Here is a 22,111-nt window from a genome sequence, read left to right as displayed (position 1 = left end):
CCATTGAGATAGGCGCCGTATCCAAAACCCCCAGCAGCATCAGTAAAGAGGTGCAGTTCTCGCGCCGGAGTCTGAGGGGTTCTCCAAATACAGATCCCATTGAAATCCCTGAGGAACAGATCCCAGACACGGAGGTCTTCCCTCATGTCACTATTAACCATTAGCTTGGCCTTAGGGGAAGTAACTCCCGGCAACAAGCGCTCCATTCGCTTCAGGAAAATCCTCCCCATCGGGATGACCCTCCCTGCAAAGTTGAGCAGACCCAAAACCGATTGGAGCTCTTTCAGCGTGCAAAACTGCGCCGCTGCGAGGCTCCTGACTGCTGCCAACATCTTCTGTACCTTATCAACCGGAAGCCTACATTCCTGGGCTACCGAATCAATTTCGATACCCAGGAAAGTTAGACAAGTGCAAGGGCCCTCCGATTTGTCTTCTGCTAAGGGGACTCCAAATTTCTCCATCAACAGCCGCATGGCGTAAAGGAGCAGCTCACATTCCCTAGACCCCTGTCTGCCGACCAGGAGAAAGTCGTCCAAGTAGTGAGCAATCCTATCCTCTCCTGTCACTTCCGCCACGGCCCAATGCAAGAAGGAACTAAACGCCTCAAAATAGGCGCAGGAAATGGAACACCCCATGGGCAAACAACGGTCAACATAATAGTGTCCGTTGAAGAAACAACCCATTAAGTAAAATGATGCTGGGTGAATCGGCAAGAGTCTGAAAGCAGACTCGATGTCAAGCTTGGCCAGTAAAGCCCCATGACCCGATCTGCGTACTACTTGCAAGGCATCATCAAATGACTGGTAATATACGGTACTTAAGTCCTGAGGAATGGCGTCATTGACTGACTTTCCCTTTGGGTATGAGAGATGTTGTATCATCCTAAACTTTCCTGGGTCTTTTTTGGGCACGACCCCTAGAGGCGAGATAACCAATCCCGGCATAGGTCTTTCCCTAAACGGGCCAGCCATTCTACCCAGTGAAACTTCCTTACCCAATTTCTCCTTTAATACCTCCGGGAAAAGGGAGGCAGATTTCAGGTTCCTGCGAGAAGCTGCACCCGAAACCGGACCTTGTACGGGGATAACAAAACCTTCCCGGAGCCCTGACTCCGACAAGGCCGCCGTTACCCTATCGGGGTATAGCGTGAGCCACTTACAAATTGCGGCCACCTTCAGCGGGGTGTCCGCTCTTAGCGACAGCAGGGCCTCTTGGCCCAGTCCTGTCCTGTCTTTCCCCTTTTTTAACGCAGTCTGCGGCAGGGTGAAATCCCCCGCAGATGCGACAAGCGTGCCGAAAGGAACACGCGGTTCCCAACGTGCATTGCTTGTCCTGGAATTTCCAACAAACCCCAGCTGGGCGTCTGCGAAATCTATTTGCGGGTCGAAACTGCGTTGCACCCGCCGGGGCCCCAGCAGAACCTAGCGATTTCTCGGGACCCAGCCGGGCCCAGAGTTGCATTTCTACGCACCCGAAATCCAACAGTGGATTACCCACCATCTTTCTGCGGAACTCCTCATCATAATCCCGCCATGCACCATCGCGATAATTATCAGCAATGATCTCCATGTTTTCCATGTATTTCAACACGGCTAAACACTGGTCTGGCCATTTTTGCAAATAGCAGGACGCATAGATCCTGAAACACCGGCGCCATTCGTGAAATGTATCTGGGCGCTGGTACTTCTTGGGGCCTGTCCCATCCTCCGCTCTCGCTTTCTGCCTTAGGGCTTCCACCGAGAGCTCGAAGATGTTAACAAATTTACCCTCTTGAATTCTCCGTACTGTCTTAGTCTTCAAATGCTCGTGCAGATCATAAGAAGACCAGGATCTAGTATCCCCTTGGAGTGCCACCTTCCGATTAACGGGCCTCCCCACCCCACTTATGCGAAGTCTGGGTGGGGCAGCCCTGTCGGACCTACCAGAGGCAATATAGTCATGACGGTCACGCAAACCCCCTTTTTCTGATCTCTTCTCATCAGTTAACCATCTAAGCATCTTATACATTCTTTTATTGCCCTTCCCATGCAACCCCAGTTCCTTGTCATTTTCTGACCCAGAATCATCCGAGGATGAGGTAAAACCCCGCAACCCCACTGAAACTGAGGACTCACCATCTCTCACACCGGTCCTGTTTGGAATCGCCACGACTCCCGAAGTAGAAGGACGCTCATCCTCTGACACCATGGAGTCCTGGCCGCTCTCAGCACCTCTCTCCAACCCGCTGCCTGAATCTCCTGACGTAGCCATGTCGCTTTCCTGCAAAAGAGATTGCCAGAGAGGAGTACCACGAAGGGGAAGGTCTGCTCTACCCCTCCCCGTGTGCCCAGACCGTTCATGCATCCCCTCACACACATCATGGACATCATGGGTGCCTTCGCCACTTGCAACATCATCATACACACCCTGCTCATCTTCTGTAAAGTCCTCTATCTCTTCACTAAAATGTACTGACTTCTGAGTGATAGGGGTGGCTTTCTTACGTCTAGTGGATGCAACCGCTAAATCTAAACTCTGAAACTGTTCTGGTGAACCATGTTTGGTAGAAGACCTAGTTACTACCTTCCTCGCTGCTGCCGGGGATGCGCCCGGAGCCTGAGGCCTAGCCCCTACACTCCCACCAATTTGCGCGCCAAAAGCGCCGCCTGCACGGGCGCCGCCTTTGCCCACAGAAACCTCACTATTACTGCCAGCGCTTTTAGGCATACTCCTAGCGTGCCCAATAGGTGCTGCGCCACCTTTATAATTGCCCAATGGGGCCTTTGCCCCTTGACGAGGATTACTACCCGACGGGGCCTTTGCCCTTTGCCGGGCCGTAATACCCTTTGCAACCTGCCCACGGGGGCCTCCAACAGGGACCCCCGGGTTCATTTGGCCAGAGAAATGCCCCCCCTGAGGTAATTCCTCCATTGATTCACCATTAGCCCCCTCGTGAAGATCAACCCCCACAAGTGCTGCCCCTGTAGACCCCATTGCATCAGCAGAATTGCCCCCCGGAGCATAAGTTCCCCCCCGCGGCACTCCTCTCTTACCTTGAACGCCGCGCGGGGAACTCGACCTGCTCCGCTTCGATGACTGCTGACAAATGGCGGGACCGGCAGTGACGTCATCGGAAATGACGTCACCGGAAGTCCCGCCCTCGGAGGACCGCAAACCGGAAGTCGCCGCCGATGGAGGAACAGTCGACGCGGGAGCCTGCGCAACCACCGCCGGAGGACCAAGGACCACGTGGGACGCACCCGGAGACCCCGACAAAGAAGATGCCCACATCTGGAAAAGGGATACCGCGGCCGCGATGGAGTCCTGAGACACCGGAGACGACGTCGGAGGTAAGGCCGAACTGCTCCCACTAAAACTACCAACTATTGGGGCAAAAGAGCAAGGCCCGTAGGGGCCGGGGACCGGAACGCCACAAGGCCGAGAAGGGCCCGCCGCGACCACGCGAGGGGAGGGAGGCCCAGCCAGGGGGACCGGAGAGCAGGGGACAGAGGAGCTAGCGGCTGTAGACCGCATAGCGGGCCTAGCGGGGACCCCCGCTTTACCGGCTACTTTAGGGGGACATGTGGGCCTGCGAAGGCCAGAAACGGGCCCGGCAGGGCCCGACATGGTAACTAAATTGGGGCCTATGTCAGAACTAACCCCCCGTAAAGAGGGCTCACTCCCGGCCGCATGGCCGACGGGCTCAGACGCGCCATCTGGATGCCCAGCACTACCCCCCATATTGCTCACTAATGCCAGCACCTCCAGTAAGGCCCTATCTGAAATCTCCCCACTACTACCCCCAACCTCCCCGGAGGATTGATCAAGTGAAGGGGAAAGGGAGGGAAGTAAAGGGGTTCGACCCACCGTTTCTGGCGATGGAGGGATCCACTCAGCTGCTTCATCGCTGTCTTCAACCACTTCTCTCTCTGCAGGTTCCTCCCTAGCCTCCATGATTCGCTTTGGAGGTGCTTTAGATCTCCTTGAACGTCTCATGTGAAAACTTTGAGAAAAACAGCAGAAAGAGGACATGTGCTTCCTGTACTGGGCTTAAAAAGGTAAGCTGGAACCCCTCCTCTCTTTCTGCAACATTGTTTCACACACACAACACAACACTCCCCTCCTCCGTCTTGGCCTTAACCCTTATGTGCATTCCAGGCAATTTGCCTTACATTTCCTTAAGCACATACACATACACAAGCACATACACATACACAAACATATACACATACACAAGCACATACACATACACATACACAAGCACATACACATACACAAACATATACACATACACAAGCACATACACATACACAAGCACATACACATGCACAAGCACATACACATACACAAGCACAAGAACATGTACATACACAAGCACATACACAAACACATACACAAGCACATACACAAGCAGATACACATACACAAGCACATACACATACACAAGCACAAGAACATGTGCATACACAAGCACATACACATACACAAGCACATACACATACACAAGCACATACACATGCACATACACAAGCACATACACATACCTCCCTTTGTTTTTTTCTGTAATGTAGTGGTCCCACCACCTCCCCCCCCCCCTGCGATTGCCAGTTAGTACCCCCCCCCACACCCCAAACCCTTTTTCTGTAGTGTAGCTGCCCCATCCCTCCCTGTTCATTTAAAAAAATGATTTCTGTAGCATAGTCACTATCGCCTAGATTTAGAGTTCTGCATTAGCCATCAAAAGCAGCGTTAAGGGGTCCTAACGCTGCTTTTTACTGCCTGCTGGTATTTAGAGTCATGTAGGTAAAGGTGTACCGCTCACTTTTATTCCTCGACTTTTGGCTACCGCAGATCCCCTTACGCCAATTGCGTATCCTATCTTTTTAATGGGATCTGCCTAACGCTGGTATTACGAGTCTTGGAAGAAGTGAGCGGTACACCCTCTACCGACAAGACTCCTACCGCCCGAAAAAAGTCAGTAGTTAAGAGCTTTATGGTCTAACGCGAAACATAAAGCTCTTAACTAAAGTGCTCTAAAGTACACTAACACCCATAAACTACCTATGTACCCCTAAACCGAGGCCCCCCCACATCGCCGCCACTATAATAAAAAAATGTAAGCCCTAATCTGCCGACCGCACATCGCCGCCACCTACATTATACCTGCCCCATTGTTTCCTATGGTGGAATTGTGCACGAGCACATTTTGCCACCTTACCGCTACCGTAAACAACGCTGGTATTGAGGGTTGAAGTGGCGCTAAATTTGGCTTAACGCTCACTTTTCTGAGCCTAACGCAGGCATTCAGAAAACTCTAAATACCAGCGCTGTTTAAAGGGAGCAGTAAGAAAAAAAGGAGCGTTAGACAAAACTCTAAATCTAGGCGACTGTCTGTAACGATCAGGCATCTGTCCTCATATGGTAGTGGAGCACCGATCGCGCTCCAGCTCCATATGCAGCAGATGCCTGAAGCTTCAGGAGCTCCAGCTCTCGGCTGTACTTTTTTCAAGAGAATTAGTTTCAACTTGTAATACAAGCGAAAAACTCGACACGCAAACACCTGCGATAAACCCCTTATTGTTCACAAATATTTGTTAGTGCTCAATTTATAATCTGGCCCAAAATGTTTTGATATGTGTAATGAAACAACTTTGTAATATACTTTCATTATTTATTTGGTTCCCCTTTCATGTAATTTATCTCTGAAAATTGTGTTTGTAATTCTCAGAACTGAAAATACACCCTGCTGACTTCTCAAGGCTACATGTATTTCTCTACTTGACTTTAAAGGGATAGCTAGTCAAAATTAAACTTTAATGATTCAGATAGGGCATGCAATTTTAAACAACTTTTGCAATTTACTTTTATAATCAAGTTTGCTGTGATCTCTTAGTATTCTTAGTTAAAAGCTAATCCTAGTTAGGCTAATATGCTAATTTATAAACCCTTGAAGGCCGCTTCTTATCTGAATGCATTTGACAGTTTTTCACAGCTAGAGGGCGTTAGTGCATATGTTCCATATAAATAACACTGTGCTCACGCCCATGGAGTTACTTATGAGAGGGCACTGATTGGCTAAAATGCAAGTCTGTCAAAGCAAATGAAATAAGGGGCAGTCTGCAGATGCTTAGATACAAGGTAATCACAGAGGTAAAAAGTGTATTATTATAACTGTGTTGGTTATGTAAAACTGGGGAATGGGTAATAAAGGTATTCTCTATCTTTTTTAACAATAAAAATTCTGACGTAGACTGTCCCTTTAACTGATAACAGTTAAAGCCAAAGATGATTGCCTTTGTTAAAGTATTCACATCCTGTTCAGGTCACAAATAATGGGCTCGATCCGATAAAAATCGTCGCCCGCAAAAGCTGGCGACGCCAATATTTGCGTTGGTTTGGTATCACATATACGGCGTAACCTAGAAGTTACGCGCGTATATTTCTGCCGTCGCCCGTAGTTTTTTGGGCCATAGGCAAGTATACCAAACCAGCGCAGTTTGGTATCCAATATACAGCGTAAGGACTTACGTGGCGAAAATGGAGAAATCTTACTCCATTTTCACCTCGCCACAAAAAGCAGCCTTAAGAAGCCTTACGCTGACTATTGGAGCCCCGTAACTCCCTAAACTAGCTGCTAAATAAACCTAACACCTAACGCATGCGCAATGTCTATCTACCTGTCAACCGCGATCTGCTAAATAAAACCTAACACCTAACGCATGCGCAATGTCTATCTACCTGTCAACCGCGATCTGCTAAATAAAACCTAACACCTAACGCATGCGCAATGTCTATCTCCCTGTCAACCGCGATCCCCCGCCGCAATCCCTAATAAAGTATTTAACCCCTATACCGCCGCCATCTACATAAACTAACCCCCTACTGTGAGCCCCTAAAACCGCCACCATCTAACTGATCTATCCCCTAATGTGAACCCCTAAAACCGCCGCCATCTACCTGATCTATCCCCTAATGTGAACCCCTTACACCGCCGCCATCTACCTTATCTATCCCCTAATCTGACCCCTTACACCGCCGCCACCTATATAAAAAACAGAATTTATGCTTACCTGATAAATTACTTTCTCCAACGGTGTGTCCGGTCCACGGCGTCATCCTTACTTGTGGGATATTCTCTTCCCCAACAGGAAATGGCAAAGAGTCCCAGCAAAGCTGGTCACATGATCCCTCCTAGGCTCCGCCCACCCCAGTCATTCGACCGACGGACAGGAGGAAATATATATAGGAGAAACCATATGATACCGTGGTGACTGTAGTTAGAGAAAATAATTCATCAGACCTGATTAAAAAACCAGGGCGGGCCGTGGACCGGACACACCGTTGGAGAAAGTAATTTATCAGGTAAGCATAAATTCTGTTTTCTCCAACATTGGTGTGTCCGGTCCACGGCGTCATCCTTACTTGTGGGAACCAATACCAAAGCTTTAGGACACGGATGAAGGGAGGGGGCAAATCAGGTCACCTAAACGGAAGGAACCACAGCTTGCAAAACCTTTCTCCCAAAAATAGCCTCCGAAGAAGCAAAAGTATCAAATTTGTAAAATTTGGCAAAAGTGTGCAGTGAAGACTAAGTCGCTGCCTTACATATCTGGTCAACAGAAGCCTCGTTCTTGAAGGCCCATGTGGAAGCCACAGCCCTAGTGGAGTGAGCTGTGATTCTTTCAGGAGGCTGCCGTCCGGCAGTCTCATAAGCCAATCGGATGATGCTTTTAAGCCAAAAGGAAAGAGAGGTAGAAGTCGCTTTTTGACCTCTCCTTTTACCAGAATAAACAACAAACAAGGAAGATGTTTGTCTGAAATCTTTAGTAGCCTCTAAATAGAACTTTAGAGCACGGACAACGTCCAAATTGTGTAACAAACGTTCCTTCTTTGAAACTGGATTCGGACACAAAGAAGGTACAACTATCTCCTGGTTAATATTTTTGTTAGAAACAACTTTAGGAAGAAAACCAGGCTTAGTACGCAAAACCACCTTATCTGCAAGGAACACCAGATAAGGAAGGAGAACACTGCAGAGCAGATAACTCTGAAACTCTTCTAGCAGAAGAAATTGCAACCAAAAACAAAACTTTCCAAGATAGTAACTTAATATCTATGGAATGTAAGGGTTCAAACGGAACCCCTTGAAGAACTGAAAGAACTAGATTTAGACTCCAGGGAGGAGTCAAAGGTCTGTAAACAGGCTTGATCCTAACCAGAGCCTGAACAAATGCTTGAACATCTGGCACAGCTGCCAGTCTTTTGTGTAGTAAGACAGATAAAGCAGAGATCTGTCCCTTTAGGGAACTAGCAGATAATCCTTTCTCCAAACCTTCTTGAAGAAAGGAGAGAATCTTAGGAATTTTTATCTTATTCCATGGGAATCCTTTGGATTCACACCAACAGATATATTTTTTTCCATATTTTATGGTAAATTTTTCTAGTTACAGGTTCTCTGGCCTGAACCAGAGTATCTATCACCGAATCTGAAAACCCACGCTTTGATAGAATCAAGCGTTCAATCTCCAAGCCGTCAGTTGGAGGGAGACCAGATTTGGGTGTTCGAATGGACCTTGAACAAGAAGGTCCTGTCTCAAAGGTAGCTTCCATGGTGGAGCCGATGACATATTCACCAGGTCTGCATACCAAGTCCTGCGTGGCCACGCAGGAGCTATCAAGATCACCGAGGCCCTCTCCTGATTGATCCTGGCTACCAGCCTGGGAATGAGAGGAAAACGGTGGGAATACGTAAGCTAGGTTGAAAGTCCAAGGTGCTACTAGTGCATCTACTAGAGTCGCCTTGGGATCCCTGGATCTGGACCCGTAGCAAGGAACCTTGAAGTTCTGACGAGACGCCATCAGATCCATGTCTGGAATGCCCCATAATTGAGTTATTTGGGCAAAGATTTCCGGATGGAGTTCCCACTCCCCCGGATGAAATGTCTGACGACTCAGAAAATCCGCTTCCCAATTTTCCACTCCTGGGATGTGGATCGCAGACAAATGGCAGGAGTGATCCTCCGCCCATTGAATTATTTTGGTCACTTCTTTCATCGCCAGGGAACTCTTTGTTCCCCCTTGATGATTGATATAAGCAACAGTCGTCATGTTGTCTGATTGGAACCTTATGAATTTGGCCTTTGCTAGTTGAGGCCAAGCTCTGAGAGCATTGAATATCGCTCTCAGTTCCAGAATGTTTATCGGGAGAAGAGACTCTTCCCGAGACCATAGACCCTGAGCTTTCAGGGATTCCCAGACCGCACCCCAGCCCACTAGACTGGCGTCGGTCGTGACAATGACCCACTCTGGCCTGCGGAAGCTCATTCCCTGGGACAGATGGTCCAGGGTCAGCCACCAACGGAGTGAATCTCTGGTCTTTTGATCTACTTGAATCATTGGAGACAAGTCTGTATAATCCCCATTCCACTGTTTGAGCATGCACAGTTGTAATGGTCTTAGATGAATTCGTGCAAAAGGAACTATGTCCATTGTTGCAACCATCAATCCTATTACTTCCATGCACTGCGCTATGGAAGGACGAGGAACAGAATGAAGCACTTGACAAGAGCTTAGAAGTTTTGATTTTCTGACCTCTGTCAGAAAAATCCTCATTTCTAAGGAATCTGTTATTGTTCCCAAGAAGGGAACTCTTGTTGACGGGGACAGAGAACTCTTTTCTTTGTTCACCTTCCATCCGTGAGATGTGAGAAAGGCTAGAACGATGTCCGTATGAGCCTTTGCCTTTGACAGGGACGACGCTTGTATTAGAATGTCGTCCAAGTAAGGTACTACTGCAATGCCCCTTGGTCTTAGAACCGCTAGAAGGGACCCTAGCACCTTTGTGAAAATCCTTGGAGCAGTGGCTAATACGAATGGAAGAGCCACAAACTGGTAATGTTTGTCCAGAAAAGCGAACCTTAGGAACTGATGATGTTCCTTGTGGATAGGGATATGTAGGTATGCATCCTTTAGATCCACGGTAGTCATAAATTGACTTTCCTGGATGGTGGGTAGAATCGTTCGAATAGTTTCCATTTTGAACGATGGTACCCTGAGAAATTTGTTTAGGATCTTCAAATCCAAAATTGGTCTGAACGTTCCCTCTTTTTTGGGAACTACGAACAGATTGGAATAAAATCCCATTCCTTGTTCCTTTATTGGAACTGGGTGTATCACTCCCATCTTTAACAGGTCTTCTACACAATGTAAGAATGCCTGTCTCTTTATTTGGTTTGAGGATAAGTGAGACTTGTGGAACCTTCCCCTTGGGGGTAGTTCCTTGAATTCCAGGAGATAACCTTGAGAAACTATTTCTAGCGCCCAAGGATCCTGAACATCTCTTGCCCAAGCCTGAGCAAAGAGAGAGAGTCTGCCCCCCACCAGATCCGGTCCCGGATCGGGGGCTACTCCTTCATGCTGTCTTGTTAGCAGTGGCAGGCTTCTTGGCCTGCTTACCTTTGTTCCAGCCTTGCATTGGTTTCCAGGCTGGTTTGGGTTGTGAGGCATTACCCTCTTGCTTAGAGGATGCAGAATTAGAGGCTGGTCCATTTCTGCGAAAAGGACGAAAATTAGGCTTATTTTTAGCCTTAAAAGACCTATCCTGTGGAAGGGCGTGGCCCTTTCCCCCAGTGATGTCTGAAATAATCTCTTTCAAATCAGGTCCAAATAAAGTTTTACCTTTGAAAGGAATGTTAAGTAATTTTGTCTTGGATGACACATCCGCTGACCAAGACTTTAGCCAAAGCGCACTGCGCGCCACAATAGCAAACCCTGAATTTTTCGCCGCTAATTTTGCTAATTGCAAAGCGGCATCTAAAATAAAAGAGTTAGCCAATTTAAGTGCGTGAACTCTGTCCATAACCTCCTCATATGGAGTTTCTCTACTGAGCGACTTTTCTAGTTCCTCGAACCAGAACCACGCTGCCGTAGTGACAGGAACAATGCATGAAATTGGTTGTAGAAGGTAGCCTTGCTGTACAAAAATCTTTTTAAGCAAACCTTCCAAATTTTTATCCATAGGATCTTTGAAAGCACAACTATCTTCGATAGGAATAGTAGTGCGTTTGTTTAGAGTAGAAACTGCCCCCTCGACCTTGCGGACTGTCTGCCATAAGTCCTTTCTGGGGTCGACCATAGGAAATAATTTCTTAAATATAGGTGGAGGAACAAAAGGTATGCCGGGCTTTTCCCACTCTTTATTTACTATGTCCGCCACCCGCTTGGGTATAGGAAAAGCGTCGGGGGACACCGGAACCTCTAGGAACCTGTCCATCTTGCATAATTTCTCTGGAATGACCAAATTGTCACAATCATCCAGAGTAGATAACACCTCCTTAAGCAGTGCGCGGAGATGTTCTAATTTAAATTTAAATGTCACAACATCAGGTTCAGCTTGATGAGAAATTTTTCCTGAATCTGAAATTTCTCCCTCAGACAAAACCTCCCTCATGGCCCCTTCAGATTGGTGTGAGGGTATGACAGAACAATTATCATCAGCGTCCTCTTGCTCTTCAGTGTTTAAAACAGAGCAATCGCGCTTTCTCTGATAAGTAGGCATTTTGGATAAAAGATTTGCTATGGAGTTATCCATTACAGCCGTTAATTGTTGCATGGTAATAAGTATTGGCGCACTAGATGTACTAGGGGCCTCCTGCATGGGCAAAACTGGTGTAGACACAGTAGGAGATGATGTAGTATCATGTTTACTCCCCTCATTTGAGGAATCATCTTGGGCAATATCATTATTTGTGGCAGTACTGTCCTTACTTTGTTTGGACGCTATGGCACAATTATCACATAAATTTAAATGGGGAGACACATTGGCTTTCATACATATAGAACATAGCTTATCTGAAGGTATAGACATGTTAAACAGGCTTAAACTTGTCAACAATGCACAAAAAACGTTTTAAAATAAAACCGTTACTGTCACTTTAAATTTCAAACAGAAAACACTTTATTACTGAATATGTGAAAAAGTATGAAGGAATTGTTAAAAAATTACAAAATTTTCACCACAGTGTCTTAAAGCCTTAAAAGTATTGCACACCAAATTTCAGAGCTTTTCAATTTAACCCCTATACAGTCCCAGATACAGTCTTTGCTAAGACCCAACCAAGCCCTGAGGGGAATACGATACCAAATGACGCCTTCTAAAAGCTTTTTCAGAGATTCTTAGATCCACACATATGCATCTGCATGCTCTGTTCTCAAAAAACAACTGCGCATTAATGGCGCGAAAATGAGGCTCAGTCTATGACTAGAAAGGCCCCCTGACTGAAAAAGGTGTCCAATACAGTGCCTGCCGTTTTATAAACGTTCCCCAAGATTATAAATGTCAATTGTTAGCCTAAATTTGAATAATATGCACAAATAAAGCAATCGATTTAGCCCATAAAAATGTCTACCAGTTTTTTAGCCCATAATAAGCCCTTTATTCTGTTTGTTTTTGACTAAGAAAAACAGAATTTATGCTTACCTGATAAATTACTTTCTCCAACGGTGTGTCCGGTCCACGGCGTCATCCTTACTTGTGGGATATTCTCTTCCCCAACAGGAAATGGCAAAGAGTCCCAGCAAAGCTGGTCACATGATCCCTCCTAGGCTCCGCCCACCCCAGTCATTCGACCGACGGACAGGAGGAAATATATATAGGAGAAATCATATGATACCGTGGTGACTGTAGTTAGAGAAAATAATTCATCAGACCTGATTAAAAAAACCAGGGCGGGCTGTGGACCGGACACACCGTTGGAGAAAGTAATTTATCAGGTAAGCATAAATTCTGTTTTCTCCAACATAGGTGTGTCCGGTCCACGGCGTCATCCTTACTTGTGGGAACCAATACCAAAGCTTTAGGACACGGATGAAGGGAGGGAGCAAATCAGGTCACCTAAACGGAAGGCACCACAGCTTGCAAAACCTTTCTCCCAAAAATAGCCTCCGAAGAAGCAAAAGTATCAAATTTGTAAAATTTGGCAAAAGTGTGCAGTGAAGACCAAGTCGCTGCCTTACATATCTGGTCAACAGAAGCCTCGTTCTTGAAAGCCCATGTGGAAGCCACAGCCCTAGTGGAGTGAGCTGTGATTCTTTCAGGAGGCTGCCGTCCGGCAGTCTCATAAGCCAATCGGATAATGCTTTTAAGCCAAAAGGAAAGAGAGGTAGAAGTCGCTTTTTGACCTCTCCTTTTACCAGAATAAACAACAAACAAGGAAGATGTTTGTCTGAAATCTTTAGTAGCCTCTAAATAGAATTTTAGAGCACGGACTACGTCCAAATTGTGTAACAAACGTTCCTTCTTTGAAACTGGATTCGGACACAAAGAAGGTACAACTATCTCCTGGTTAATATTTTTGTTGGAAACAACTTTCGGAAGAAAACCAGGCTTAGTACGCAAAACCACCTTATCTGCATGGAACACCAGATAGGGCGGAGAACACTGCAGAGCAGATAACTCTGCAACTCTTCTAGCAGAAGAAATTGCAACCAAAAACAAAACTTTCCAAGATAATAACTTAATATCTACGGAATGTAAGGGTTCAAACGGAACCCCTTGAAGAACTGAAAGAACTAGATTTAGACTCCAGGGAGGAGTCAAAGGTCTGTAAACAGGCTTGATTCTAACCAGAGCCTGAACAAATGCTTGAACATCTGGCACAGCTGCCAGCCTTTTGTGAAGTAAAACAGATAAAGCAGAGATCTGTCCCTTCAGAGAACTTGCAGATAATCCTTTCTCCAAACCTTCTTGTAGAAAGGATAGAATCTTAGGAATTTTTATCTTGTTCCATGGGAATCCTTTAGATTCACACCAACAGATATATTTTTTCCATATTTTATGGTAAACTTTTCTAGTTACAGGCTTTCTAGCCTGAATCAGAGTATCTATTACAGAATCTGAAAACCCACGCTTTGATAAAATCAAGCGTTCAATCTCCAAGCCGTCAGTTGGAGGGAAACCAGATTCGGATGTTCGAATGGACCTTGAACAAGAAGGTCCTGTCTCAAAGGTAGCTTCCATGGTGGAGCCGATGACATATTCACCAGGTCTGCATACCAAGTCCTGCGTGGCCACGCAGGAGCTATCAAGATCACTGAAGCCCTCTCCTGATTGATCCTGGCTACCAGCCTGGGAATGAGAGGAAACGGTGGGAATACATAAGCTAGGTTGAAGGTCCAAGGTGCTACTAGTGCATCTACTAGAGTCGCCTTGGGATCCCTGGATCTGGACCCGTAGCAAGGAACCTTGAAGTTCTGACGAGACGCCATCAGATCCATGTCTGGAATGCCCCATAATTGAGTTATTTGGGCAAAGATTTCCGGATGGAGTTCCCACTCCCCCGGATGGAAAGTCTGACGACTCAGAAAATCTGCTTCCCAATTTTCCACTCCTGGGATGTGGATTGCAGACAAGTGGCAGGAGTGATCTTCCGCCCATTGAATTATTTTGGTCACTTCTTCCATCGCCAGAGAACTCCTTGTTCCCCCCTGATGATTGATATATGCAACAGTCGTCATGTTGTCTGATTGAAACCTTATGAATTTGGCCTTTGCTAGTTGAGGCCAAGCTTTGAGAGCATTGAATATCGCTCTCAGTTCCAGAATGTTTATCGGGAGAAGAGATTCTTCCCGAGACCATAGACCCTGAGCTTTCAGGGGTTCCCAGACCGCGCCCCAGCCCACCAGACTGGCGTCGGTCGTGACAATGACCCACTCTGGTCTGCGGAAGCTCATTCCCTGTGACAGATTGTCCAGGGTCAGCCACCAACGGAGTGAATCTCTGGTCTTTTGATCTACTTGAATCGTCAGAGACAAGTCTGTATAATCCCCATTCCACTGTCTGAGCATGCACAGTTGTAATGGCCTTAGATGAATTCGTGCAAAAGGAACTATGTCCATTGCTGCAACCATCAATCCTATTACTTCCATGCACTGCGCTATGGAAGGACGAAGAACAGAATGAAGTACTTGACAAGAGCTTAGAATTTTTGATTTTCTGACCTCTGTCAGAAAAATCCTCATTTCTAAGGAATCTATTATTGTTCCCAAGAAGGGAACTCTTGTTGACGGGGACAGAGAACTTTTTTCTTTGTTCACCTTCCATCCGTGAGATCTGAGAAAGGCTAGGACGATGTCCGTATGAGCCTTTGCTTTTGACAGAGACGACGCTTGAATCAGGATGTCGTCCAAGTAAGGTACTACTGCAATGCCCCTTGGTCTTAGAACCGCTAGAAGGGACCCTAGTACCTTTGTGAAAATCCTTGGAGCAGTGGCTAATCCGAATGGAAGTGCCACAAACTGGTAATGCTTGTCCAGAAAAGCGAACCTTAGGAACTGATGATGTTCCTTGTGGATAGGAATATGTAGGTACGCATCCTTTAAATCCACGGTAGTCATAAATTGATTTTCCTGGATAGTAGGTAGGATCGTTCGAATAGTTTCCATTTTGAACGATGGAACCTTGAGAAATTTGTTTAGGATCTTGAGATCCAAAATTGGTCTGAATGTTCCCTCTTTTTTGGGAACTATGAACAGGTTGGAATAAAAACCCATCCCTTGTTCTCTTATTGGAACAGGATGAATCACTCCCATCTTTAACAGGTCTTCTACACAATGTAAGAATGCCTGTCTTTTTATTTGGTTTGAAGATAATTGAGACCTGTGGAACCTTCCCCTTGGGGGTAGTTCCTTGAATTCCAGGAGATAACCTTGAGAAACTATTTCTAGCGCCCAAGGATCCTGAACATCTCTTGCCCAAGCCTGAGCAAAGAGAGAAAGTCTGCCCCCCACCAGATCCGGTCCCGGATCGGGGGCCATCCCTTCATGCTGTTTTGTTAGCAGTGGTAGGCTTCTTGGCCTGCTTACCCTTGTTCCAGCCTTGCATTGGTCTCCAGGCTGGTTTGGGTTGTGAAGTATTACCCTCTTGCTTAGAGGATGTAGAATTAGAGGCTGGTCCGTTTCTGCGAAAGGGACGAAAATTAGGCTTATTTTTAGCCTTAAAAGACCTATCCTGTGGGAGGGCGTGGCCCTTTCCCCCAGTGATGTCTGAAATAATCTCTTTCAAATCAGGTCCAAATAATGTTTTACCCTTGAAAGGGATGTTAAGCAATTTTGTCTTGGAAGACACATCCGCTGACCAAGACTTTAGCCAAAGCGCTCTGCGCGCCACGATAGCAAACCCTGAATTTTTCACCGCTAATCTAGCTAATTGCAAAGCGGCATCTAAAATAAAAGAGTTAGCCAATTTAAGTGCTTGAACTCTGTCCATAACCTCCTCATACGAAGATTCTTTATTGAGCGACTTTTCTAGTTCCTCGAACCAGAAACACGCTGCTGTAGTGACAGGAACAATGCATGAAATTGGTTGTAGAAGGTAGCCTTGCTGAACAAAAATCTTTTTAAGCAAACCCTCTAATTTTTTATCCATAGGATCTTTGAAAGCACAACTATCTTCGATAGGAATAGTAGTGCGTTTGTTTAGAGTAGAAACCGCCCCCTCGACCTTGGGGACTGTCTGCCATAAGTCCTTTCTGGGGTCAACTATAGGAAATAATTTCTTAAATATAGGGGGGGGGACAAAAGGTATGCCGGGCCTTTCCCACTCTTTATTTACTATGTCCGCCACCCGCTTGCGTATAGGAAAAGCATCGGGGGGCACCGGAACCTCTAGGAACTTGTCCATCTTACATAATTTTTCTGGAATGACCAAATTGTCACAATCATCCAGAGTAGATAATACCTCCTTAAGCAGTGCGCGGAGATGTTCTAATTTAAATTTAAATGTCACAACATCAGGTTCAGCTTGTTGAGAAATTTTTCCTGAATCTGAAATTTCTCCCTCAGACAAAACCTCCCTCATGGCCCCTTCAGATTGGTGTGAGGGTATGTCAGAACAGTTATCATCAGCGTCCTCTTGCTCTTCAGTGTTTAAAACAGAGCAATCGCGCTTTCTCTGATAAGTAGGCATTTTGGATAAAATGTTTGCTATAGAGTTATCCATTACAGCCGTTAATTGTTGCATGGTAATAAGAATTGGCGCACTAGATGTACTAGGGGCCTCTTGTGTGGGCAAAACTGGTGTAGACACAGAAGGGGATGATGTAGTATCATGTTTACTCCCCTCATTTGAGGAATCATCTTGGGCAATATCATTATCTGTGGCATTACTGTCCTTACTTTGTTTGGACACTATGGCATAATTATCACATAAATTTAAATGGGGAGACACCTTGGCTTTCATACATATAGAACATAGCTTATCTGATGGTACAGACATGTTAAACAGGCTTAAACTTGTCAACAAAGCACAAAAAACGTTTTAAAATAAAACCGTTACTGTCACTTTAAATTTCAAACTGAAAACACTTTATTACTGAATATGTGAAAAAGTATGAAGGAATTGTTCAAAATTCACCAAAATTTCACCACAGTGTCTTAAAGCATTAAAAGTATTGCACACCAAATTTCAGAGCTTTAACCCTTAAATTAACGGAACCGGATCCGTTTTTACATTTAACCCCTATACAGTCCCAGCTATATGCTTTGCTGAGACCCAACCAAGCCCAGAGGGGAATACGATACCAAATGATGCCTTCTATAAGCTTTTTCAGTGATTCTTAGCTCCTCACACATGCATCTGCATGCCTTGCTCTCCAAAAACAACTGTGCATTAGTGGCGCGAAAATGAGGCTCTGTCTATAACTAGAAAAGGCCCCCATCTGAAAAAGGTGTCCAACACAGTGCCTGCCGTTTTTCTAAACAATCCCCAAGATTATAATAACCATTAATAGTTAGAATCTGCAAAATATGCCTAGCAAAGCAATCGTTTTAGCCCAGAAAAATGTCTACCAGTTTTTTTAAGCCCTAATGAAGCCCTTTATTCTTTTATTTAACTAAGAAAATGGCTTACCGGTCCCCATAAGGGGAAATGACAGCCTTCCAGCATTACATAGTCTTGTTAGAAATATTGCCAGTCATACCTTAAGCAGAAAAGTCTGCCAACTGTTTCCCCCAACTGAAGTTACTTCATCTCAACAGTCCTGTGTGGAAACAGCAATCGATTTTAGTAACTTCTGCTAAAATCATCTTCCTCTTACAAACAGAAATCTTCATCTTTTTTCTGTTTCAGAGTAAATAGTACATACCAGCACTATTTTAAAATAACAAACACTTGATTGAAGAATAAAAACTACATTTAAACACCAAAAAACTCTTAACCATCTCCGTGGAAATGTTGCCTGTGCAACGGCAAAGAGAATGACTGGGGTGGGCGGAGCCTAGGAGGGATCATGTGACCAGCTTTGCTGGGACTCTTTGCCATTTCCTGTTGGGGAAGAGAATATCCCACAAGTAAGGATGACGCCGTGGACCGGACACACCTATGTTGGAGAAATGGCTTACCGGTCCCAATGAGGGGAAATGACAGCCTTCCAGCATTACACAGTCTTGTTAGAAATATGGCTAGTCATACCTTAAGCAGAAAAGTCTGCTAACTGTTTCCCCCAACTGAAGTTACTTCATCTCAACAGTCCTATGTGGAAACAGCAACCGATTTTAGTTACTGTCTGCTAAAATCATCTTCCTCTTACAAACAGAAATCTTCATCCTTTTCTGTTTCAGAGTAAATAGTACATACCAGCACTATTTTAAAATAACAAACACTTGATAGAAGAATAAAAACTACATTTAAACACCAAAAAACTCTTAACCATCTCCGTGGAGATGTTGCCTGTGCAACGGCAAAGAGAATGACTGGGGTGGGCGGAGCCTAGGAGGGATCATGTGACCAGCTTTGCTGGGACTCTTTGCCATTTCCTGTTGGGGAAGAGAATATCCCACAAGTAAGGATGACGCCGTGGACCGGACACACCAATGTTGGAGAAATTATTAACCCCATAATCTAATCCCCCTATACCGCCGCCAGCTATATTAATATTATTAACCCCTAATCTAATCCCCCTAAAATAATTATCTCTATTACCAGCCCTAATCTAATTCATATTATAAACTAAAATATTCCTATTTAAATCGAAATACTTACCTATAAAATAAACCCTAAGACAGCTACAATATAATTAATAATTACATTGTAGCTATGTTAGGGTTTATATTTATTTTACAGGTAAATTGTTAATTATTTTAACTAGGTATAATAGCTATTAAATAGTTATTAACTATTTAATAGCTACCTAGTTAAAATAATTACCCAATTACCTGTAAAATAAATCCTAACCTAAGTTACAAATACACCTACACTATCAATAAATTAAATAAACTACAAATATCTATCTAAAAATACAATTAAATAAACTAAACTAAATTACAAAAAAACAAACACTAAATTACAAAAAATAAAAAAAGATTACAAGATTTTTAAGCTAATTACACCTATTCTAAGCCCCCTAATAAAATAATAAAGCCCCCCAAAATAAAAAAATTTCCCTACCCTATTCTAAATTAAAAAAAAGTTAAAAGCTCTTTTACCTTACCAGCCCTTAAAAGGGCTTTTTGCTGGGCATGCCCCAAAGAAAACTGCTCTTTTGCCTGAAAAAAAAAAACACAATACCACCCCCCAACATTACAACCCACCACCCACATACCCCTAATCTAACCCAACCCCCCTTTAAATAAACCTAACACTACCCCCCTGTAGAGTAGAAACTGCCCCCTCGACCTTGGGGACTGTCTGCCATAAGTCCTTTCTGGGGTCGACCATAGGAAATAATTTCTTAAATATAGGGGGAGGAACAAAAGGTATGCCGGGCTTTTCCCACTCTTTATTTACTATGTCCGCCACCCGCTTGGGTATAGGAAAAGCGTCGGGGGCACCGGAACCTCTAGGAACCTGTCCATCTTGCATAATTTCTCTGGAATGACCAAATTGTCACAATCATCCAGAGTAGATAACACCTCCTTAAGCAGTGCGCGGAGATGTTCTAATTTAAATTTAAATGTCACAACATCAGGTTCAGCTTGATGAGAAATTTTTCCTGAATCTGAAATTTCTCCCTCAGACAAAACCTCCCTCATGGCCCCTTCAGATTGGTGTGAGGCAGTGACGTGCAGTGATGTCAGAGGCTGGTGAGGCAGTGGCTAGGATACGCCTTCATTCTTTAGATATCCTTTGTTGAAGAAATAGCACTGCACATGGGTGAGCCAATCACATGAGGTATCTATGTGCAGCCACCAATCAGCAGCTACTGAGCATATTTAGATATGATTTTCAACAAAGGATATCAAAAGAATGAAGAAAATTAGATATTAGATGTAAATTGGAAAGTTATTTAAATTTGCATATGGGTTTCATATGGGTTTCATGTCCCTTTAAATGGTGTCTTGGAAAACTGGTCAACTTAGTAAACATCTGATTTTAGTCTAAAAGGATTGTAACAGAAACTCTTGCCAGATAACACAATGCTTGCCCTGATTATGAGATCTAGAAATCCATGCCCATTAAAATATTTTAAAACATACTTTTTACTTTAATGCTGCAAATTATGCTTATAGATTCTTTAATTATTCAGTAAATATTAAAATGTCTTGATCCAGTGGCGGCTGGTGAAATTTAAAGATGGTGGGGCGCTTGACCCCACCCCTTTAAAAATAGCCACACCATCAGATGGCACTACCAATTCATTAATTAAATAAATAAAAGGTAGACAGAAACACAGAGAAGCACTCAGGGGGGGGAGGGAGAGAGAGACGGGGGAGAGAGACACAGAGGGTTAGAGAGAAAGAGAGAGAGACACAATCACACACAGAGGGTTAGAGAGAGAGAAAGAGAGAGACACACAATCACACACAGAGGGTTAGAGAGAAAGAGAGACACAATCACACACAGAGGGTTAGAGAAAGAGAGAGAGACACAATCACATACAGAGGGTTAGAGAAAGAGAGACACAATCACATACAGAGGGTTAGAGAGAGAGAAAGAGAGATACAATCACACACAGAGGGTTAGAGAGAGAGAGAAATAGAGAGAGACACAATCGCACACAGAGGGTTAGAGAGAGAGAAAGAGAGAGAGACACAATCATACACAGAGGGTTAGAGAGAGAGAGAAAGAGAGAGACACAATCACACACAGAGGGTTAGAGAGAGAGAAAGAGAGAGACACACAATCATACACAGAGGGTTAGAGAAAGAGAGACACAATCATGCACAGAGGGTTAGAGAGAGAGACACAATCATACACAGAGGGTTAGAGAGAGAGAAAGAGAGAGACACAATCACACACAGAGGGTTAGAGAGAGACACACAATCACACACAGAGGGTTAGAGAGAGAGAAAGAGAGAGAGAGACACAATCACACACAGAGTGTTAGAGAGAGACACACAATCACACACAGAGGGTTAGAGAGAGAGAAAGAGAGAGAGAGACACAATCACACACAGAGGGTTAGAGAGAGACACACAATCACACACAGAGGGTTAGAGAGAGACACAATCACACACAGAGGGTTAGAGAGAGAGAAAGAGAGAGAGAGAGACACAATCACACACAGAGGGTTAGAGAGACACATAAGGGATGAGAGAGTCAGAGGGGGGAGGAAGAGAGACAGAGAGAGAAAGAGACCATGGGGGAGAACAACACATAAGGAGAGAGATGGATAGAGAGAGAGACACACACACAAGGGGGGGGGGGGAGAGGGACCACTGCATTTTTAAGAGAGAGAGAGAGACACACACACAGTCACACACAAGGGGGGAGAGGGACCACTGCATTTTTAAGTAATAAAACAGCAGAGCTACAGAGAGTTCAGAAAATGAGACTATACATTAGTGTGAAGTACAGAGGCAAGCTGCTAAGTTAGTGGGTGTAAAGTTTGAGTAAACAAAAACATAATTTATGCTTACCTGATAAATTCCTTTCTTCTGTTGTGTGATCAGTCCACGGGTCATCATTACTTCTGGGATATAACTCCTCCCCAACAGGAAATGCAAGAGGATTCACCCAGCAGAGCTGCATATAGCTCCTCCCCTCTACGTCACTCCCAGTCATTCGACCAAGAATCAACGAGAAAGGAGAAACCAAGGGTGAAGTGGTGACTGGAGTATAATTTAAAAGATATTTACCTGCCTTAAAACAGGGCGGGCCGTGGACTGATCACACAACAGAAGAAAGGAATTTATCAGG

At 44.7% G+C, this 22,111-nt stretch overlaps 1 protein-coding gene across 2 annotated transcripts in view; it reads right to left on the bottom strand.

Annotated features, from left to right (window-relative positions):
• The window catches only part of PGLYRP2 (peptidoglycan recognition protein 2), a 130,737-nt gene that overhangs the window by 39,109 nt on the left and 69,517 nt on the right, over positions 1-22,111 (bottom strand). Inside the window, exon 4 of one of the 2 annotated variants that reach the window (XM_053717942.1) lies at positions 1,056-3,982. The exons of the other annotated variant lie outside the window; for it this stretch is intronic. Coding sequence (XP_053573917.1) covers positions 1,156-3,982 — 2,827 coding nt within the window. The 3' untranslated portion in view covers positions 1,056-1,155. Of the gene's footprint in view, positions 1-1,055; positions 3,983-22,111 lie in introns of those variants that run through there. 2 annotated transcript variants of the gene reach the window in all.

This window comes from Bombina bombina, chromosome 6, assembly GCF_027579735.1.
Source record: "Bombina bombina isolate aBomBom1 chromosome 6, aBomBom1.pri, whole genome shotgun sequence".
Classification (NCBI taxonomy): domain Eukaryota; kingdom Metazoa; phylum Chordata; class Amphibia; order Anura; family Bombinatoridae; genus Bombina; species Bombina bombina.
Note: the sequence above shows the minus strand (reverse complement) of the source record. Positions and strands in the feature narration are given on the sequence as shown.